A 21382-nucleotide genomic window follows, 5' to 3' on the forward strand; every position below is an offset into this window, starting at 1 on the left:
TCTTCATGAATTTTAGTTATGTTAAAGTAAACATTTTTTGGTTAAATACATGTTAGTTGCTTAGAAAACTGACATTCAAGTATAAAAATGCCAGTTATGTGCCCTTGGGGGGAAAGGGATGCCTCCTCTTGGGCCAGAAAAGGGGGCAAATTCAGTACATTTAAGCGGTTGTGCAGGTCCTCGCTCACCTGGTCATATAGCCTGTCCAAGCGTCCCAGAGTCTGCCACGTGGAGGTGACTGCGCCAGCCCTACCCAACCAACCAACCATATATAGGGACGGATGAACTAATCCAATTCGTCACTGTCAGGAAAAATTGTCACAAATTGGGACTTTGATTGCAATTTAGACACAGCTTGCCTAGAAAGTAAGGTTGACCTGATCATCCCGTCCCTAGCATTACTGCCACCTAGTCGAGAGGCTGCTTCAGTGACTAATTTCACTATCCGTTCTACTGCCATCGTGTGGCATGGATAGACGGTGGAGGACTATTCTGGCACAGTGTTGTCAGAAAGTGAAAGGTTGTCCATAAGCTATTTGTTTGATACCGTCCTTAGAACTGGTGGTACAGTTATTGAAACATCAGTGCTTTCCCAAAAGATCATTTCAGTGTAATGTTTCACCTCAAAATTCGGTCTGAGAATGATGTTATATCTAATAGTGATATGAAGATTCTCTGCTTCGTATTTTCGAGCACTAAGAATCTTATGTAATACATCTTGTCGGACAGCAAGTAGACCATCAGTCATCATGGCGAAAAGAACATTCTCTGGGAGTGCGAGAAATGCATTCGTTTGAATTGATGAACGGATTACAGCCTGGTATTCATTTGGTAAGTATCTAGACCTATGAATGGTCTCAAAGACGTGACGACGACCATTAGGAATGGGACTTCAGATAAGTATCTCAGGTCTTTACTGAGTTTTCTTAGCTCTTCTGACTATGATGAGGTAAGTCGCATTTTATTGAGTTTGAATGACACCACTGGAAGTTTTTTACAGATAGTTTTGAACCTAGGGGACCTGTGTAAGAATAGGGGCTTGAATTAGCGCCAATATGCGTGAAGAGAGCTCGGAAAGGCAGTTCATTAAAACGTAAGAGACAAATAGCCTGTTAATTCCTTTAATTTTCGACGAATGCCTCCCTTCCAACCAGTGTTAGTGTTTATTCCATCACACCCAAGAACCTCTACTTCCTCAAAGCCACCTTCGATTTGGTTCATAATGTACTCGAAAATAGCCGTGATCTCGTCATAGCCAGAGCCAGAGGATGGTGTCACGTCACCAACGTATTGAGAGTCAGGTTCAGCCACAAGTGATAAGTGCTCTTCTCTAACTATGCCTGCGTGTGTTTCAGTGTCTTCTCTTTGACCATCAAAGTATAGGCTTTTAATGGGATCATCATTTCTAGAACTTTCTTTTAAATTCCGAGCAACTTTAAGTTTGGCACGCCTTATTTTTCTCCTGTCCACAATTAAAGCAGAGTTATGTTGCTAGATTGTTGAGAGGTTATAATTCCAGCCTTTAAAGCTGCCTGAAGCACAGTTGATGTTATATGTGCCACAGCCCTTTCGCTTACATTGTATTTCTGAGCAATCATAGCAGTTTCAGTCAAATCTAGCTTCGGTTTAGATGTTCTGTCTCTGGGTTTGGTCTCTTCCTCAGAAAAGCTTTCCTCTGCTTTCTCTTCAAGGTCTGCTTCATTGTCACTGAAGTCATTTTTATGATATAATAAATAATATTGACTTTTTTAAAAAAGAAATACAGAATTTTCTGTGAAAATAGTATTTAGCAAACTATTATCTGTAACGGCCAATTCATAAAAGCTGAAGGCAACAGTAACCAAATATAGCGCTTGAGAAATGGTGCCCAATTTGAAGCGTATCCGGCTCGTTCCTGACAGTGACGCTGAGTTACGCAGATAGGGACAGGAGAAGGGTGGGAGTATCATGGTGAAAAATAACAATGCTCTGCTACCACTATGAACCACCAGTAGAAGGAAAAGGCAAGGACGAAAATAGCTGTAGAAACGCTGAATTGTACTGAATTTCCCCCTTTGCCGGCCCCAGAGTAGGCACCCCTATCCCACCTCAGGGGCATATAACTGGCATTTTGAGACTTGAATGTCAGTTTTCATAGCATCTGGCATGTATAAATCCAAAAATATGTTTACTTTAACATAACTAATAATAATGAACAATTTTGGTATTTTTTGTAATTTTCAGTGGAATTTTGAAACTTTGAGGCAATAGTTCTCACAGAAGATATTATTTGATTTGAAAAAAATCTATACCTGTAATGTCCATGTGGGTGGGCAACTTTTGCCAGGTATTACATTTCGTTCCGAAAAAAAAAAAGTGGCAAAACAACCCACCCTAGTGTTATACCACAGCTGAGCTTAAACAGCTGTCCGATTACGAAAATTCCACCATTTTACATTGACAACCCACATTTGGCAATCAAAATGCTCTCTTATCATGTTTTCGTATCTTTACCGAGTTGGCCTATCGCAAGGGACTTTTGACTCGCTTGTTATATACGCTTAAATATGGAAATTAGGTTTAAAAAAAAATAACGACGAACTTCCAAACTGTGCAAATACAGTACGCAAATTTCAAATAGTACATCTATATCTACTGGTTGCAATAGATTAAGATCAAAGACAGAATCTGTTCCTCGGACGCTGAATCTATATCAAAACGAAATTATACGACAGCCTTTATTGTTTATGTTCTATGACGATAAATGTTGAAACAAGAAATCGTTAATGTCAACCACTTCTGGTTTGAATAGCGGGTTAACGGGGGTACATAGAACATATTCTTGTGGCGTCGATTCAATTACAAAAAACCGCTTCTCGATATTTCTTACAGTTTTTCTCTATGAAAATCACTATTAAAGTAGGAAGTAGTGGTAAATTCAAAACCTTCAGGTTTCAACAGAGTGTTGTGCTTTATAATAATAATATATATACTCTTGAGATGCTATGTAGATTACAGAAAACCGAATAAGAGGGTTGACGGAAGAGATTAATTCTGTTCTTGGGATGCTGAATCGATTGCAAGAAATCGCATCTCGATATCTCTTACCGTTCTTGCTCTATGGAAATCATTATTTAAACTGGAAATAGTAATAAATCTCAACCACTTCCCGTATCGATAGTGTTGTAAGTTGTGATGGTGTATTTCTTGAGACCCTGAATTGACTGCAGAAAACCGCTTGTCACTATCTATTACCACTTTTTTCTATTGTGATAAATGTTGAAACCGGACATGGTTAATTTGAATCACTTTCGGTATGAATACAGAGTTAACGGGGATGATGTAACCTATTCGCGGGAAGCTGAATCGATTACAAGAAACCACATCTTGATATCTCTTATTGTTTTTCTCTATGCAAATTGATATTGAAATCTGCAGCAGTGATAAATTGCAACCGCTTCAGAATTTAATAGAGTACTGCGAGTTGTGATAGTATATTCTCTTAAGAGCTTGAATCGATCTCAAAAAAGAACTTGTCGCTATCCACTATATTTTTGTCCTATGGCAATAAATGTTCAAACCGTGAAAGATTCATTTGAACCAGTTCTGGTTTGAATAAAGGCTTAACTGAGGAGACAAAACATATTTTTAGGAAGCTCAATCGATTGCAAGAAACCGCATCGCGGTATCTCTTACCATTTTTGCTCTACGAAAATCACTATTGAAACCGGAATAAATGTTCACCACTTCAACAGATGACAGAATGTTTCAAGTTGTAACGATATGTTCAATTGAGACGCTGAATCGATTCCTGAACACCGCTTGTCGCTATTAGTATTTTTTTCTATGATAATAAATGTTGAAACCGGAAATGGTTATTTTGAATCACTTCTGCTTTGAACAGAAGTTAACAAATGAGATGAAACTTACTCTTGGGACGCTAAATCGATTTCAAAAACTGCATCTCGATATCTTACCGTCTTTGCTTTGTGGAAATCAGTATTCAAACCGGAAGTTCTAGTAAATTTGAACCACTTCTAGTTTTGGCCAAGTGTTGAGGATAGTCATGGTACGTTGCCATAAGATGCTAAATCGTTTGTAAGAAACTGCTTCTATATATCTGTACCGGTTTCAATCCATAGTGATGTACGTTGAAACTGGAAAGGGTTAATCTGAATCACTTCTACTTTGAATAGAAGGTTGACAGAGAAGATGGAATCTATTTTTGGGACGCTAAATTGACTGAAAAAAACTTTTTCATACCTTTTACCATTTTTGTTTTGATACCTGTCAACAACGGACGGACGGACAAAATCGCCTATAAAAACTTCCCACACTTATGCATAACATAGTTTGGAAGTCTAATAAATAGAAAAAGCAAAATTGATCTTCGAGCAAGCATTAAACAAAAACTGCTGCTACTGCTACAATGAGACTTCAGCGATCAGTTTTTCAATATATATCAATTTCAATTTCAGTTGACAAGAAAGATAAGTACCACGCAAGCTCTCATACTACATACAGTATACTAAACGTATAAATACACGAATATATAAATATAAATAAATATACACTACATTCATGTACTTTTTGTGTATGTCGATGGCTACAATAAAGTGATGTATTGTTAGAATAAACAGGGTTGGCAAAAACCATGGTTTTTATTGAAAAAAAAACAAAAAACAGTTTTTTTTTGGTTTAAACCCAGTTTTTTTTTTGTTTAAATAATTTATTCTATGTATTTATATTAGATATGGACACAAATTAGTTTGTTTCGCCTTGGTGTTATTATGCAACAACAAGGTTATGCTGGAAGGGGTGACATAAGCTTAAAGCGGAATCCAAACCGCTTCTCGGCTTCATCCAAGAGAAATTGTCCATTTGGACACGAAACCGGGACTAATTGGTCACAAATGTGATTGCCGACTCACTCACGAAGGACTCCTGATAAAAATACGTTGTACTGATCTTTATATAGGCCTACTTGTTAATATAATTGTCAAGAGTCATTTCAGAAGGACAAAAAGATAAACAGTTACACAAGTAAAACATTATACAGAATTATATATAAATCAGGAAACTCCCGCCTTAGCCATTGGGAAAATCCTGTTATTACTTTAAATGTATTTGTATGTAAAATTTTAAGGTCAACGTATCATAATCACTACGATAAAACTGAGGTATTAATTTACTAATTTGGTATGTAGATATCATTCAATAAAATTAAAACAAAGTCAAATCCAAGCTGATGTTGGAAGCTGTGTAGGTAGTTGATAAATTTTGCCAATTGCTATAAATATATTTAAGCAACCTTGGCTTCTTTATAAAACAATAGGCATTCAGGCAAGTAGAAATATATAATTTGGTTTCGTTTCGTATGTTTAGGCTTAACATCCTTATGAAGTACCAAGGTTATCACGGAAAAGACTTTCGCTTAAAGGGACACCTCGAATCGCTACTTGGTTTATGTAACACTTGAAAGATGGGTTGTGGTTCGACCGAGAATTGAACACGGGACCCCTTGATTAAAAGGTGAAAAGTACATAAACGTAATGCAGATGGTTTCATATGTGCAGACATCACCATGAAGTTCACACGATTTAAAAGAATTTTTCGTTCTTTTTTTGTTTGGTTTAAACCAGTTTTTTTTTTTTTTTTTTTTTTTTTTTTTTTTTTTTTTTTTTAACCATGGTTTAAACCACCTTGGTTTAAACCAGCCAACTCTGGAATAAAATAATGCAAAAATGAAATTTTGAATTTTCTGATTTAATATATATTTTCCTCGCATCGCTGTGTTTTTGAAGTTTGAATAGAGGGTGATATATACTTTAGAGAAAACACTATATCGAACAACTCGAACATAAACATACCATTTAACTTATCACTCTGGCATTAATAACTGATAATGTAACACAGAGAAAGTATCCATATCTTATGAAACCGTATAGGGTAATAAGACTTCGTGAAACATGTTAAATTATGTTTAAAAAAACCTCCGAAATTTGAATTTTTGGCAATTTTTTTACCCATGAAAGGAAACCAGATGGACCCTAAAACTTACACAAGTACATACACCGGTCCTATGCTATCATACCAAATTTTTAGTTTTGGCAATTTCAAAATTTAAGCGGGGTATTCCTAGGTACCCCTGCCAAAATATTGAAGGGGTGGTCCTGAGTACCCCTAAGTCATTGACTTTTGACCTCCCAAAAATTTCTACTGACTCGGCGAGACGTAAACCTGAGCCTGCTACTGTATTAGACGCTCAAGTACTTTGGATGTGCATTGCCTCGTTCGTCGCACTTAGGTTATTACTGCTATGCAGACCATCAAAATTTGGATGTTTGTGACATTGTAGTATCCTTAATTTGTATCAATGAATAACAAATCTATTATTTTAAAATTTGGTCTAACATGTATATTTGAAATATGCAATAACATTCGAAAAAAATATAACTTTGTGTTGGGTTGGCAACACTGTATGCCTGGTGATAACACACAGTATGTCATATGTCTATTAGTTTAAAAGTTACAAGGCGGTATCAAGATAAATGACCCTTTGTATTAGGATGATTTTTTTTTTACTTTTTTAGTTTTTTGAGTCTGACAAATAGTTCTATACCAGGCCAAAGTAGCCCATGAGAAAAAATAGTCAATTGAGTCATATTAAATTGTACACCAAGCGACCTCTAGTTCTGAATGAATTTAAAATATACAATGTAAGGCAAATGTATCTCGTAAGCTTGGAAAGCCAATTGTAAGTTAATAAGAAAAAATACTATGAAGGCAATAATTACTAAATGATTAAATATTTGGAAATAACGCCAGACGTGTGTCCGTGGTGAAAAGCATCCCAAAAAATGTGTCACATGACCCTTTTGTATATAAAAAATGGACCTAAATCTAAGATGGCGCACTTAAAATAGCTGCCATATTCGTACTATTCAGTAATAGATGCGGTTCTCTCTTTGTTACCTGATCCAAGATATGGTGTCACTACCTCTAGCCGAACCCCGCTATCAGGGTCCTAAGTCCGTGCTGAGAAAGGGGTAGAAGCTCAAACCAATATACTCTCGCTCAAATGAGAACGTTCGCGATTTGTATAAAAGACACTAGTTTGAGAGAAGCAAAACATTGCCTTGTGGTCTATTAACGTCACTCTTTCTTGTAGTGTAATATAGCATGGCACTGTACATAAGTGGAAGTGGTGATGAGATCAGATACTGGGACAGATAAGAGGTCAGAAGAGGCATTTTAGCTTTCCGAACAGGTCAAAGGCACAGACCATTGGATCTAGGAGTGTGTGTGGTACTTCATCATGGATATTGTTGAGGCAGGTTAATGTAGCCACACCTACCGGAGGCGAGCGATTGGTGCCCCCTAAATGGGAATATCTGCCTGGCGCAGCACCCACTGGCACCGGTATTGTACTGTGAATCTCGTCCGTAAAATGAGGTAGGTAGGGGTTGGGACCCTGTCATCCCTACCGGGAGAGGGAAGCTTTAGGGATGCTTCCCAAATGGGCAACTAAGGCGCGCCCTTGGGTCCGGTTGGTTAGGTGCCTGCGTGGTATCTCCTGGGGCTTGCTGAACGACATGGAGGTGAGCAATTCCAATTCCCAGCCTTCCCTCCTCCGTGGTTTGCCTGGAGATCCTGGATTGGGTCGCACTCTGCCAGGCTGTGGTCATACCGTAGGATTCGGTAACTTGGGGCTATGTTCTTCAAGAGGGAGTTGAGTTTGCCTTATAACCCTTAGATACCATCACTCCATATGGTTGTAGGCCTCTACTCGCTAGAATGCTGCTAACAAAACGAGAAAGCAATAAATGGGCCATTTATAGCGGATTTCTTTTGAAGTCTCTTTAAATACGCCATGCACATACTTATTGGTGCATTGGAAATACGCCACAAGTGTAAGTCTAGTCTTTCAAGAAGATCATTTCTTGGTGGGTGATCATGAAGAGTGCTGTAGACACTCTTGTTACTCCCTTTAGCAGTTCTAAACTTGAAAGGTACGTTGCTTCATATTGTATACTGAAAATGCATTGAAAACTTTAGGTCGATTGAGGGATAAAGTTCACTTGTGCAAACTGGAATCTAACCAGGGTGAGCACTCTACCACTGAGCCACCGCGAGCCTTTGACTTACTTTCAGTCTTATAGACCGTCATATTAGACCATTTCAGCACTTACTTTCTTTTCCTTTTATATTTTCGAACAACTTTCAATATGTTTCTTCTCATGCCTTCAAAATGATCCTTAACCCTAAACATCACACGTCAAATTCAATGGACAAATTTTTGACATATATCTTTTTCACTATTAGACACATTTTTAGTACTCTAAGTATTCCTCTAGTCGGATACCTTCTGTGCGTACTGGACATTAACTTGCATGTAGTCCTTCTAGTGTCGACACTGTTAATAATTTTGTTCAGATGTAACATATACATGTAATGTAGGTCCAACGAACATTTTAACATGGCGTTAAAAAGTATGTCGTTCGTTGCAAATATTGTTTGATTTCTCGTACACTGAAACATACTTTTAACGCTGACGCACATAATCCGAACAGTGACGTATAACCCTAACAATGAAACACATATTTCTAACAGTAATGCACATAATTCTAGCAACGATGAAAAAAATATCCTGTAAGGTTTACCCAGATACTACTAGAAATTGAGATAAACATACGTCACTAGTAGGACAGAAACGTCACTGGCAAGAAACACCAAGGGTGAACAACGGTAATATGAAAGGAGTCACTAGTAAGATCTCCTACACACAGACACACACGGCAGTATTTTTTATTTATTTATTTATGTATATTTCGGAGCATTACCAGCATCTATGGCATTAAGCTCGTCAGATATGAAGGATGACGTCCTTCGGTGAGCACACGATCCGGGGAAGGAAGGAAACAGCATCGGACCTATGTGTTAGGTATCATCCCGGCATTTGCCTGGGGTGAATGAGGAAAACTCAAGAAAAACCTCACTGAGGGTGACTGGCCTATCGAGTGTCCACACCGGAGAATCGAACCCGGGATTGCTCGCACCAAAGGCGAGAACGTTAGCAACTATGCTATGCGGGGCCACCCGGCAGCATATTAAAATCAGGAATTGTTTTTGATGTAGAGTTACTATTGGTATTATTGGTGATGATGATGATGATGAAGAAGAAGAAGGAGGAGGAGGAGGAGGTTGAGAAAAGGTTGAAAAATTGTTGATACACGGCTTTATTTTCTAAGTCATTGTATTAGCACAGCACGTTTGGAACAAGTGAGTATTAGTGAGTAGATTCAAAGTTCTAATCATTATTGACAGGTCAGCATTTAGTGGAGAACCGACCTCACAGATGGTGCTGTCATTGTGTGAATTTCTGGAACAAAATAGAGCAGTACCAGGCAGTGAGAATGGATGAGGAATTCTTAGGCGTCAGAGGAACGTGCGTGTTAAAAAGGGGCCGAAAAGGAACAAAGCACGCACTATTTTCTTTTTAAAGTTGATAAAGGCAGTATTGTGGCTACTGCTTGCCAGTATATTCAGTAAGTGTATGGGGAAGACCCAATTGACGATAACATATGTCGCTGTTTCGAAAACTGCAGACAGACGCTGTCAAGACCAAACACGATCTAGACGCCAACAGTATTTTCTGAAGAGGATCTTGATGAAGCATTAAGAAACTAAATTTCCTCATAAAGCTCGGTTGTTGAGTCTCAATCAACTTAGTGCAAATCAACGCGAGATACGAGTATGACCCGTGTTTTGTTTTACGCTATAAAAATAACAAGTACTTTCCATGCATTGTCATGGACGATGAGAAGTACATTACGTACTGGAATGTAACGCGTCGCAGGACTTGTGTAGCGTTTGTAAACCGCCGACATCGACGTAAAGTCATAACTACATTTTAAGAATATCTTCTTAACCATGTGGTACAATGTCAAAGGAATAACACTGGGAGGTCCTGAATCCTCATCAAACAATTAGTGTTGCCTTCTATTGTGTACAGTTGGACAGTTATGCAAACAGCGTTGTGATTGAAGCGATCAAGCGTCGTTAATTGTCAAGGAATTACAATCCACTATAATAACACCACGCTACATGCTGCTGTCGTCACACATCACATATTAATAAACTTTGAAAAGTTTACATCACTCTTTTTTCTCCTGACTTGGACTTTGCAGAATACAACCTGCTTCGTGTGTTGCAGAATTCTTTTCTCGGAAAACTTCTGATGATATGAAAACTGCCTTACAATAGTAATTCGCCTCTAGACTTTAACGGGTAGAACACTTGCCCAATTGATAATAGAGAATTCATTTAAAACTTCAGGAATCGCTTAAGCCAGATGACATACTTTTCAACTGGTGTGTTCTAAAAACTGATTTCCCACACTTTTAGGAAATTTTTCAACTCATATATTATTATTATTATTAGATTGGTGATATTACTTTTGGAGTACCTCTGGGGTCAAATTTGGGGCCCTTACTTTTTTTTGTTCTTTATTAATGACATATCTGAGAATATTACTTGCAATTATTTGTGGTATACGGATGATATCAAAACTTTTCAAACGAACGATAATGCAATTATACAAAACAATATTAATATTATTGTACATTTGTCAGAAATAAATTCTCTACCTTTGAAATTGTCTAAAACTCAAGGGATATCTTACTCGAGGAAAGCAAATTCCTTTATACATGGTGTTTCAAAAAGACACGGTAAAAATTCAGGGGCAGATTCCTTGGGGATAGACAAGTAAAAACGTTCATATGAACATATGTCCGGAAATGCATCGTTACAGAGCTATACCCACTGACACCACCTGACGGTGTGAAATAGTCACCTTCTGTCCTGAACTGTTTCCCGACGTATTACCAGAGTGTCGTGTGTGAAAGAATATGCAACACAGGTTCGAACGAAATTAATTAAGCCGATTGCGCGTTGAATGGTACAAGAATCAGAAAAAACACGCGCAAATAATGCATAATAATTGGTACTTGTAATGTCCGTATTGGAAAGCGCAACACTAATACAAATAGCAGTGAGAAAAGCAAAACGACACAGGTATAGTCATAAAGTCCAAAGAACCATCATCAAACAAGAGTTACAACCACAAACAGTAAATTGTGTGCATCACCAGCGCCACAAAATCGATACTGTAGTACCTTACAGTAAGTGCTGAAAATGTCCTCCTTCTGCCCGAATGCAAGCTGCAGCCCGTCGCCGCATGGATGAACGAACGCGTGCCCAAGTACCAGGGGTGTTCCGTAGTCGCTGGCAAGCTGCTTCGATACGAATACGAAGCGTCTCCTCAGTATCCACAGCAGACGCGTAGACCAACGACTTTAAATGTCCCCACAGGTAATAGTCCAATGGATTTAGATCTGGTGAGCGTGGAGGCCAAGTAACTGGTCCTCTACGCCCTATCCATCTGCCAGGGAATACGGCATTTAGATACTGCCGGGCTGTAACACTGAAATGCGCGGGCGCACCGTCATGCATAAAATGTAACATTGGACGCAGAGCCAGGAGTACAGTATCCAGTACATCTGGAATGTGGGTTTCCAAGAAGTCTCGATAGTTGTTTCCGGTCAGTCTCGGTGGGAGTATGTATGTACCTAGGAAAGTGTCGCCGACAATACCACACCACACATTTACAGCAAATTGTTGTTGATGTCTTCTTTGACTGATCGCATGAGGATTATCTGGCGACCAGACATGTGCATTATGGAAATTGAAGATGCCGTCACGTGTGAACTGCGCCTCATCTGTAAATACTATTGAGATTCGAAGTTTGGATTGACGGCACACTGCTCGCGGTACCATTGGCAAAAGTGCACTCTCGGCTGATGATCGGCTGGCGACAAAGCTTGCACTCGCTAAAGGTGATACGGATACAGGTTCGCTCGCCGACAAACACGCCATATCTGTGCGTGAGGTACATGCAGTCTCATACCTACTTCTCGTGTGCTGTCCTCCGGATTGTGTCGAAAAGCATCCACTATCTGCTCTTCTACCTCGGGGGTCATAGCTCTTGGTCTGCCACTGTTTCCAGCAGCATGGGGCGCAAAACTTCCATACTCACGCAGGCGGCGATGGAGGGATTCAAATGTTTTTCTGTCTGGAATGTGACGTCCGGGGTATCTCTCCTGGTACAGACGCCGTGCTTCTAGTGCATTTCCATCCGCCAATCCATATGTGAAATGCATATCTGCTAATTCTGCATTCGTGTACATGTTTCACTTCTGTCCTAAACACCACTGTCTATTGATACGTACATACACTTGCTCCACAAACATGTATTCCCGTCTTCCGAAGCACAAGTTGTAGTCATTTTTCCCGTTTCTGTTCCACACCACTAAGTGCAGTCAATTCTCACCACGTCGTCTGTTCCACAGCACAATTTGCTTACTTTGAATGTACACTTCTGTTTCACAGCACTACTGTCACTTCAGCTCACATTGTACCCAGCTCCAATTACAGTACATTTTCTGTCTTAAATACCTTCGAGATGTTAATGTTGCAATGGCCTCCTAGACCTGAGAGTGCGTCCAAAGCTTCATGCACTTTTCGGCAAATGCTATGTTTTAACTTGTAACTAATCTAATTAGAAATGCTGTCCATCAGCAATGATTCTTGTTGTCAGCCATGGTACTCCTCCACACCTACTCGCGAGACATCTTGCGTTCAACATTTCCCTCCTTCATTCCTTGGGTTGTAGCTCCTGCACGATGCTTTCGTTATGGTATTTTCTTACGCCTGATGAGCATGTGTAATTGCATTTTTGGGTGCGTTTTTCTCACTGCCATTTATATTAGTGTTGCACTTTCCAATACGAACATTACAAGTACCAATTATTATGCATTATTTGCGCGTGTTTTTTCTGATTCTTGTACCATTCAACGCGCAATCGGCTTAATTAATTTCGTTCGAACCTGTGTTGCATATTCTTTCACACACGACACTCTGGTAATACGTCGGGAAATAGTTCCGGACAGAAGGTGACTATTTCACACCGTCAGGTGGTGTCAATGGCTATAGCTCTATAACGATGCATTTCCGGACATATGTTCATATGAACGTTTTTACTTGTCTACCCGTAAGGAATCTGCCCCTGAATTTTTGCCGTGTCTTTTTGAAACACCCTGTATATAAATATAATATTGGTAACCATCATATTCCATTTGTAAATGCCTTTATTTTATTGCGAAACATTGTTTTCAACAACAGAGACAGAAGTGTGTATATATAGGGTAAACCTACCTAATTTCGTGATATGAAGGACGATGACTGACAAAATACACATTTACAAGCATGTAGGATAGATGTAATTTATATATTAGGAAGGTCGGACATAAACACAACTGCTGTAGTAAAAGAAGCGCAAACAATACAAAAGAAACAATATAAGGAAACAGAATACACAATATGTGTGAGCTACCTAACTTCGTGATAGCATACCTTATTCCGTGAGGGTGTGTACCTAATTTCGTGATATGGTAGTGCATTCATGTTACATTAATTGTCACCGTATGTATCACTGTCATTTGTCATTGCACATGAAAATGGTTATGTCAGCTGAATTAAGATTCTGACACCTTTCATGAAACCACCATAAACAGGAGCAGCACTGTATCCAGGGTCTACGATTCTTTCCAGAACTGTATCTCTCGTTACAACTAGCGCTCAGGTCATCAGTTTGCTTACCCTGACACTTGTTCTTTTCAACTGGAGAATCACGTTGCACTGTAGTGACATTTGCCGTTGACGTTGTGGCCTGACCAGGAAGATGAACTGTTGCCTTCGTGTCTCGTCGAGCTTTTCTGCTAGAAACAGTATTGTTTTTGTCAGGAAGGATTAAATTCGGTACACGGAGAAGACTATCCATCGGTGATGTAGAACTACTGGTCTAAGTGAATGACTCATTCTCAGCACAGACCTAGTTGCTTCCAGCGAGGAATCGAGACGTCTTGGGGATGTTGTAAGTGCTTCACTGGATACTGCGTGAGGATTCGGAGGAAATATTCCCATTTTAGTGAAACCAGATATAATATTATTTACGGAAAATTCTTTAATGAAGGAAGGGTTCAAGAGAGAGTGAAACTCATAATAGCCATGAGCCATCCTGGCACAAACTTTTATAAGAATATGATGCAACTTGATAAGCGTCTATTGTTTTACAGTTGCACTACAGATTCAAGCTTATGCACAAAATGACAACCAGAGTATTTTTTGAGCAAACAACTGTAACAAGAGCCACACAATGACGCCGTACACACAAAATATTTGGTTTTCGAAGGTCACTTGACTTAGAACCGCTTTCTACCTTGTCCACCAACTAACATCTTAAGTGGCGTCCGCACGGTAACAGTTATCACTGCGAAATCTTTTCACCACATGTCGATATTCCTGCTCTATCTTGAGCACCGCTGTAACTAAATCTATAATGCATACCTTCCTCTGTGAACAATAATTTGTCTAGTATCACGAAATAAGGTATATCACGAAGTTAGGTAGATTTACCCTATATATATGTAAATTACAATTAATTTTAATCATATTAATGAGCTCTTTTTCACTACTTGATATCAAAGTGCAATATATATATGTATGCATATGTATGTACATCACGAATAATGTAAATTTATAGAATATGGTTTTCTATTGTACAAACTTCGTTGCTATGTAATTCGCAACATTGAACATTTCAAAACTTAAATCTTAAGAATCCAAAGAATGTATATATATGAATTTGTAAATTATGTTAATGATTTCGAAATTACTTTGGATACGAAACTATTAATTCATGAACATCTTCCGATTATAAAATCTAAAGCGAAGAGAAATTTAGCACTCACTAAATGGTTGTGTAGAAATTTTAACTCAATTAATATATGCAAGGTTCTTTATTAATGTAATGTATGGTCTCACCTTGAATATCCAACTGTTATTTGGAATTGTGAACCTAAATATTTTGTAAACTTTATTGAATCTGTTCAGAATAATTTTCTTGTGTGGTTAAAATGGAAATTCAAGCAATATGATACTATGATCCGTGAGGATTTAAACTTATTAACCATTAGTGATAGACGCAGTCTTTTCGATCTAAAATTCTTACATAATCTATTACATGGACGTTTTTATTTAAAAGGTTTCATTTCCTTATTGTTCCTTATTGTAGAACCAGGAAATTTACTCCTTTTGTTTGCACTAGGCTATTTTCCAAATCTTCTATTTATTGCTGTATTGAAACAGCTAATAAATTCTATTCTAATTTAGATCTATTCAATCTAATTTCCAATTGTTCGTTATCAATTCTAGAAATTTTCTAACAGTTGTTAGTCTTGCTCGGATGGGTACTTTTATTATGCGTATATATTTTCATTTGTATCAGTGTCTGTCTTTTTACATGTATGTACATTTGATTTTATGTTCATGCATATAATTCTACCATGTATGCATGTAATTTTTTCGCTTGTAATCTTTATGCACTTTTTAATTGCAGATACTACATACTTGTTTTTTTTATCTTACGATCTTTATATTCATTTATCATGATGTATTTAGCATTTTTTTTTGTTTCTATGATTTAATATATAACTGTATTTTATAATTAAGATTCAATGTATTTTATAATACTCTTGGTTCACTAGTGGCTGTCAAATTGTTGTTGTCAATAAACTGCTTTATTATTACTATTATTATTATTATTATTATTATTATTATACACAAAGACTCCAGAAGTCTCTATATTAAATAGTGAAAAAAAATACTCACTATTACTATAACGATCTCTCTTTTTTTTTAGCATCTAATGAATTCCATATTAAGCTAGCTATGTCACCAAGTTCCAAAAATCTAACTTAGTCATTATAATTTCATCTTAATATCGAATTTAAGGTTATTAAACATGTAAAGTTTGTATAGATTACTTTACAAATGATAGTATCTTTATACCTTGAGCCTGAGAATGTAGGGCCAATCTTGCTACTTCTATTTGATGCTGGGTTAAACCCGTTCTAAGGGCAGACAGAGGAATCAGTATGTCACCTTTCTCATCACCACGAAGCAAGCAAGTAATTGGTTCTGTACCAACACACTGCAAAAGCTGAAGTACACAAAAATAAACTATTAATTTACTTTTGAATAGAATAAAAAGTTCAAAATTGCATTACATTCAAAACTATTTCTATTTCTAGACAAAAAAAGGAAAAATATATAGGTTACTAACCTTGTTAACAAGCACGTCCTTTGGTATATTGCACAAATAAAGACACAAGGCGTTTGGTGACAAAAATGCATCTAGGACACCCAGTAATCCTCCTAAAACAACGAACACATTATGTGGTAATACTTCTTCAGCAATACAATCTCCCATAACAGGATCGTATACCATATAAACACTACCTGTACAAGTTTTTTTATTTTTGTCTTCACACCATAGAGAGATACCAACAGTAGATACATGAAGTCCTTTAATATTAAGATCCTTTTTGATATTTACAATAGGAACTACAGAACAATCCAGATGACCAACATATTTTGACTTTCTATGCATTTCCGCTTTGTTGCACCCTGAAAAACAAGAAGACAATGTCACAGTTAACTATAATTATTCTTTTAGTGTCAAAATTGCGTTTTAATGTTTATTTATAGTATTTATACATATGTTTACTTACATGAAATATATTTGTAGTATTTGTTATTTCAAGATAAACAGTTCAATACAGGTACTTTGAGCAGCGTGGCGATGTATTTGCTATAATCATTTCTTTACCATCCATCTTTCCATCATCACTAGTTTTTCTTAAGTTTCATACCTCAATCTGAATTTTTATTCTGAAATACTTGTTCAATTTTATAAAACCTATTTGAGCTTCTCCTGCTAACTTACCGTTATAGCTTAGATTAGCATACATTATCTTTTTTATTTTATTTTACTTTATTTATTTATTTATTTATTTCTGTACATAAGGAAGAAATTCTTTCGAAACAATATTCCTTCCAGTCTAAATATTCACTTATTCAAATATGCGTCACAAAAGCTTTCGTTTTTGTAACTTAACCTTCATTCTCATTGCGATTTCAAGTATTTATTTTGTCCGAAAATTGAGGAGAAAAGAAATTAGTCCTAGCTATTTTGCCAGTTTGTATATCCATAACGAAACTGGGCAAACCTGAAAAATACTGATAACGACCGTTGCAGAATTCCAACAACGAATCATAATCGTAAAAATTCATTATTTACATACTTTATTTATTTACGTATTTTCAAGTTTCTTTACAAGACAAATGAGATTTGGACGTGTGAAATAATTTGTTATTCCAAGTGAAATCATTAGATTAAGAAAAAACAAAAACTGTAGCTACACCCACTCCGTTTCCCATACACTGATTATTATTATTATTATTATTATTATTATTATTGCCAATATATTTTATTTTATGTTCTGTGAAAGCTTAAAGTATGTGTATATGATGCATTTGATGAACAAGCCTATTAACTGTACTATGTTATAATTAATTTCAGTACTACGGCCGTCGTAATATAGCAAGTAGAAGATAGAATGAGTTCACAGGCCTTACATATTTTCAGTAGTTGAAAAATCGAATTTTTTGTAAAGTTCAGTTTTCACCTTCAGGGAAGTAAAGGTTACACCTCACTAAATTAAGGAAGAAAATAGATTTATAGGAAACAATTAGAAATTGTTAAAGCATGATATAAATATACGAAATGCTAATAGTTTTCCTAAACGATCCAGTTTTTCATTCCCAACCAGAGCACTCAATGGTGGTTTGGATCTATCACAGCACGAATGAACAGAAGCATGATATACCCAGTTTGGCTATTTCTTGATGTTATGTAATTTTGTAAAGAATATTTCACATACCGGTTAAACATTGGATGATTAATAAATAATATACAGAAGCGTAAGAAGAAGAATAAAATGAAAGCTATTGTTACAGCGAAGATACACATGGCTGAAGTACACAAAAACTATGTAACAACCACAAAGTTTCCGTAAATGCAGCTTCAACAAATTCAAGTGTTACAAGGTGTACATTCTATCTTTACATGCTTTTTTCATTCTAACCTTTTTCACATCTCTCCTTCTGACGAAGAGAATCAATGTGATTTGAAGTATAAAGATATATTAAAAAATCTGTGAAGTGGTGAGTACCTGCAAATCTACTACTACTAAAAGAGAGAGAGAGAGAGAACACAAATAGTCAACACAACATCCACACCGAAACTGACTGTTAAAAACAGTAGTGCATATTCTTCTTTATCCTGTAATCTTCCGTAATGTCATCGGTTTTCCTCAAATACACAATCATATTCCAATATAACTAGGCCCATGTCTCTCTGAGAAAGACAGAAAAACACTTACATTACTATCTTGTCCGCCAACTGGCCTCTAGTCTTAAATGTCTGTAATAACCTGCAGTACTTTCCTTATTACATTCCTTTGCTTTTTCATTTTGCATTATTATTATTATTATTATTATTATTATTATTATTATTATTATTATTAGTAGTAGTAGTAGTAGTAGTAGTAGTAGTAGTAGTAGTAATAATAGTAGTTGTTGTTGTTGTTGTTGTTGTTGATGTAGTAGTTGAAGTTGTAGTAGTAGTAGTTGTTGTAGTAGTAGTAGTAGTAGTAGTTGTAGTAGTAGTTGTAAAAGTAATAGTAGTAGTAGAAGTAGTAGTAGTAGTAGTAGTTGTTGTTGTTGTAGTAGCAGCAGTAGTTGTAGCAGTAATAGTTGTAGTAGTAGTTGTTGTAGTAGTAGTAGTAGTTGTTGTTGTTGTAGTAGTAGTAGTGTTAGTAGTAGTAGTAGTTGTAGTAGTAGAAATAGTAGTAGTAGTAGAAGTAGTAGTAGTAGCAGTAGTTGTTGTTGTTGTTGTAGTAATAGTAGCAGTAGTAGTAGTAGCAGCAGCAGCAGTAGTGGTAGTAGTAGCAGCAGAAGTGTGGACGAGGAATATTACTTTTCATTTTTACTATTTATTATTTTATGGTCACATTTTTTATTTAATATTTTTATTATTTGTGTTTATTTATATATTTTTGCAAATTTTCATTTTTCAATTCTCTGTCGCTGTATCATGCCTTTTTTCTTCGTTTATTATTCCACGTTCTCCTTCAACCCTACCTATGTACCCATCTCTCCTACAGTAAACTCAATGTCCTTACAACCTGGTAACATTATCTTATCACATTGAATTTCATTCCACATGGCACGGACTTGGACGCTTCTTTGCATTTTCTGTTCTTTAATACTTTTTTCTCTTTTGCCCGTGTTTCATATCCAGTCCAACTTGGTAGACAGATGTCTCTAGACAATGCTACTGTATCTTCTAATCGAATATTAAATATTTGACAGTAAAAGTATAAACTGTTAATTAAGTACATTCTACTTAGGAAAGGTAAAGAGATGAGTGGAAATTAATAGTTCCTTCATCCTTGAAGCAGACGGTAACTTCAGCAAAGATTCATCGCTGCATGTGGATCCGTAACACTTCAAAGCTTATGCAGTACCTGGATGAAAATTGAGTACCGTCTTCACGTTTGTCGAGCAATCAAGGAGCGCACACGGAGTTCTATTACGGTGAGTTTTCTTTTCTTTCTGGTAATAAAATGTATTAATTTTCTACTTTAGAAAACAGAAACCGAACGGTCCTCTTACTATTGGTCACTGATACGTTTTCATTTCTTATAGATATATTTTCAACCGGACACACCATATTTTGTATCAACCATTCTAAAACTGCATACTTAATTTTTCAGTAGTTAACAGGACAGTTGTTATGCAGTGGGCCATGTAATGTATGCTGATATGGATTCGTACTGTTTACGTTATACGGTGGATTTTATTATTATTATCTGATTAAATAGACCAGTTCGTAGAAACTTTACTTTTTCCGAGATAATGACTCTAGTTTAAACAGAACCTTGCCTTGTCTCAGATTTCACTTGAAGCGTATTATATATATATATATATATATATATATATATATATATATATATATATATATATTATATAAAGAGAGAGAGAGAGAGATGCAAGGGCTCGGGAAAAATCCGGCTTTTTTGAAAAAAAAACTCGGTTTTTTCTGCTCCGCTTTTTTGCTTGGGAAATTGTGGACTTTTTTGAAAATTTTGCTTTAAATTGATAAAGCAGACTTTGTTTCGCTTCTCTACAACACAAAAACTCATTTAATTAGTTGTTGATGCAAATAATAATGTGAAACCTCGAAAATAAACCATGAATTTTAAAAAGATTTTTTTATGATAAAAAGGTGTGTCCATCTTAAACACAAACTAAATACAACTTTCTTACAAGGCTGTCTATAATGTTTATTATAAATTAATTAAAAATGTTACAGTTTCGGAAGTATATCACTTCCTTTTTCAGACTACTAATCCAACTGAAATCTTAAATAAATAAAACTTCTCTTAATATTCTATTAATAAGACTGACCCCATACGCAGATGAAATTATTGGAGATTATCAGTGTGGATTTCGGCGAAATGGAAATACATCAACTGTTTATTGATTTTAAAAAGGTTTACGACTCGGTTAGGAGGGAAACATTGTACAACATTCTTACAGAATTTGAAATACCGAAAGAGCTAGTTAGATTAATTAAAATGTTTTAAAATGAATTCCATAATGAAGTCCGAGTAGAAAAATGTGAGCTTCCACGTCGAGATTGGCCTGAAACAAGGATATGCGTTATCCCCTTATCATTCAGCTTTGTTCCGGTGTACGCTATAAGAAAAATCAAAGATAACCAGGGCATAGAGCTGAATGGTATTCACCAGGTTATGGTGTATGCTGATGCTGTAAATCTGATAGATGATGATAGGAGAACAATCGAAACAAATGCAGAAGCCTTATTAAACATTTGCAGGGACATGGGTTTAGAAGTAAATGCAGAGAAAACTAAATACAAGAAAGTTCACAAGGATCGTAATACGGCAAATTATGAATGCGTTAAAATATCAATTAATACTTTCGACACAATGGATACTTTCAAATATCTAGGATCAGTATTACCAGACCAAAATCATATACACAATGAAATTAAAAATGTCGACTGAAATCAGGAAATTCGTGTTATTATTCAGTTCAAAATATTTTGTTGTCGCGAATTCTGTCGAGGAATTTAAAGCTTAAAATATATAAAATGATAATCATGCCTGTTATTCTTTACGGTTGTGAAACATGGTCGCTTACGCTGAGGGAAGAAAGCAGACTGAAAATATTTGAGAATAAAATTCTGAGACGAATATTCGGACCCAAGAGGAATGGAATGGAGAATGATGGAAACTTCATAAGGATTAACTACATAATTTATACGGTTTACTAAACATCGTTAGAGTCATGA

The 21382-nt window shown here is 36.4% G+C and overlaps 1 protein-coding gene across 1 annotated transcript in view; it reads right to left on the bottom strand.

The window, feature by feature from the left end:
• LOC145677177 (spatacsin-like) overlaps nt 1–16588 on the bottom strand; it is a gene marked incomplete at its 3' end in the record, with an annotated part of 88278 nt that extends 71690 nt beyond the window's left edge. Inside the window, exons 1-2 of the mRNA XM_081747795.1 lie at nt 16223–16588; nt 15949–16099 (exon numbers count right to left, since the gene is read on the bottom strand). Of these exons, the coding sequence (XP_081603921.1) occupies nt 15949–16099; nt 16223–16549 (478 nt within the window). The remainder of the gene's footprint in view (nt 1–15948; nt 16100–16222) is intronic.
• Between the last annotated feature and the right edge of the window lie 4794 nt (nt 16589–21382).

The sequence above is a fragment of the Thermobia domestica genome, unplaced genomic scaffold (genome assembly GCF_964235325.1).
Source record: "Thermobia domestica unplaced genomic scaffold, izTheDome1.hap1.1 HAP1_SCAFFOLD_673, whole genome shotgun sequence".
Classification (NCBI taxonomy): Eukaryota; Metazoa; Arthropoda; class Insecta; order Zygentoma; family Lepismatidae; genus Thermobia; species Thermobia domestica.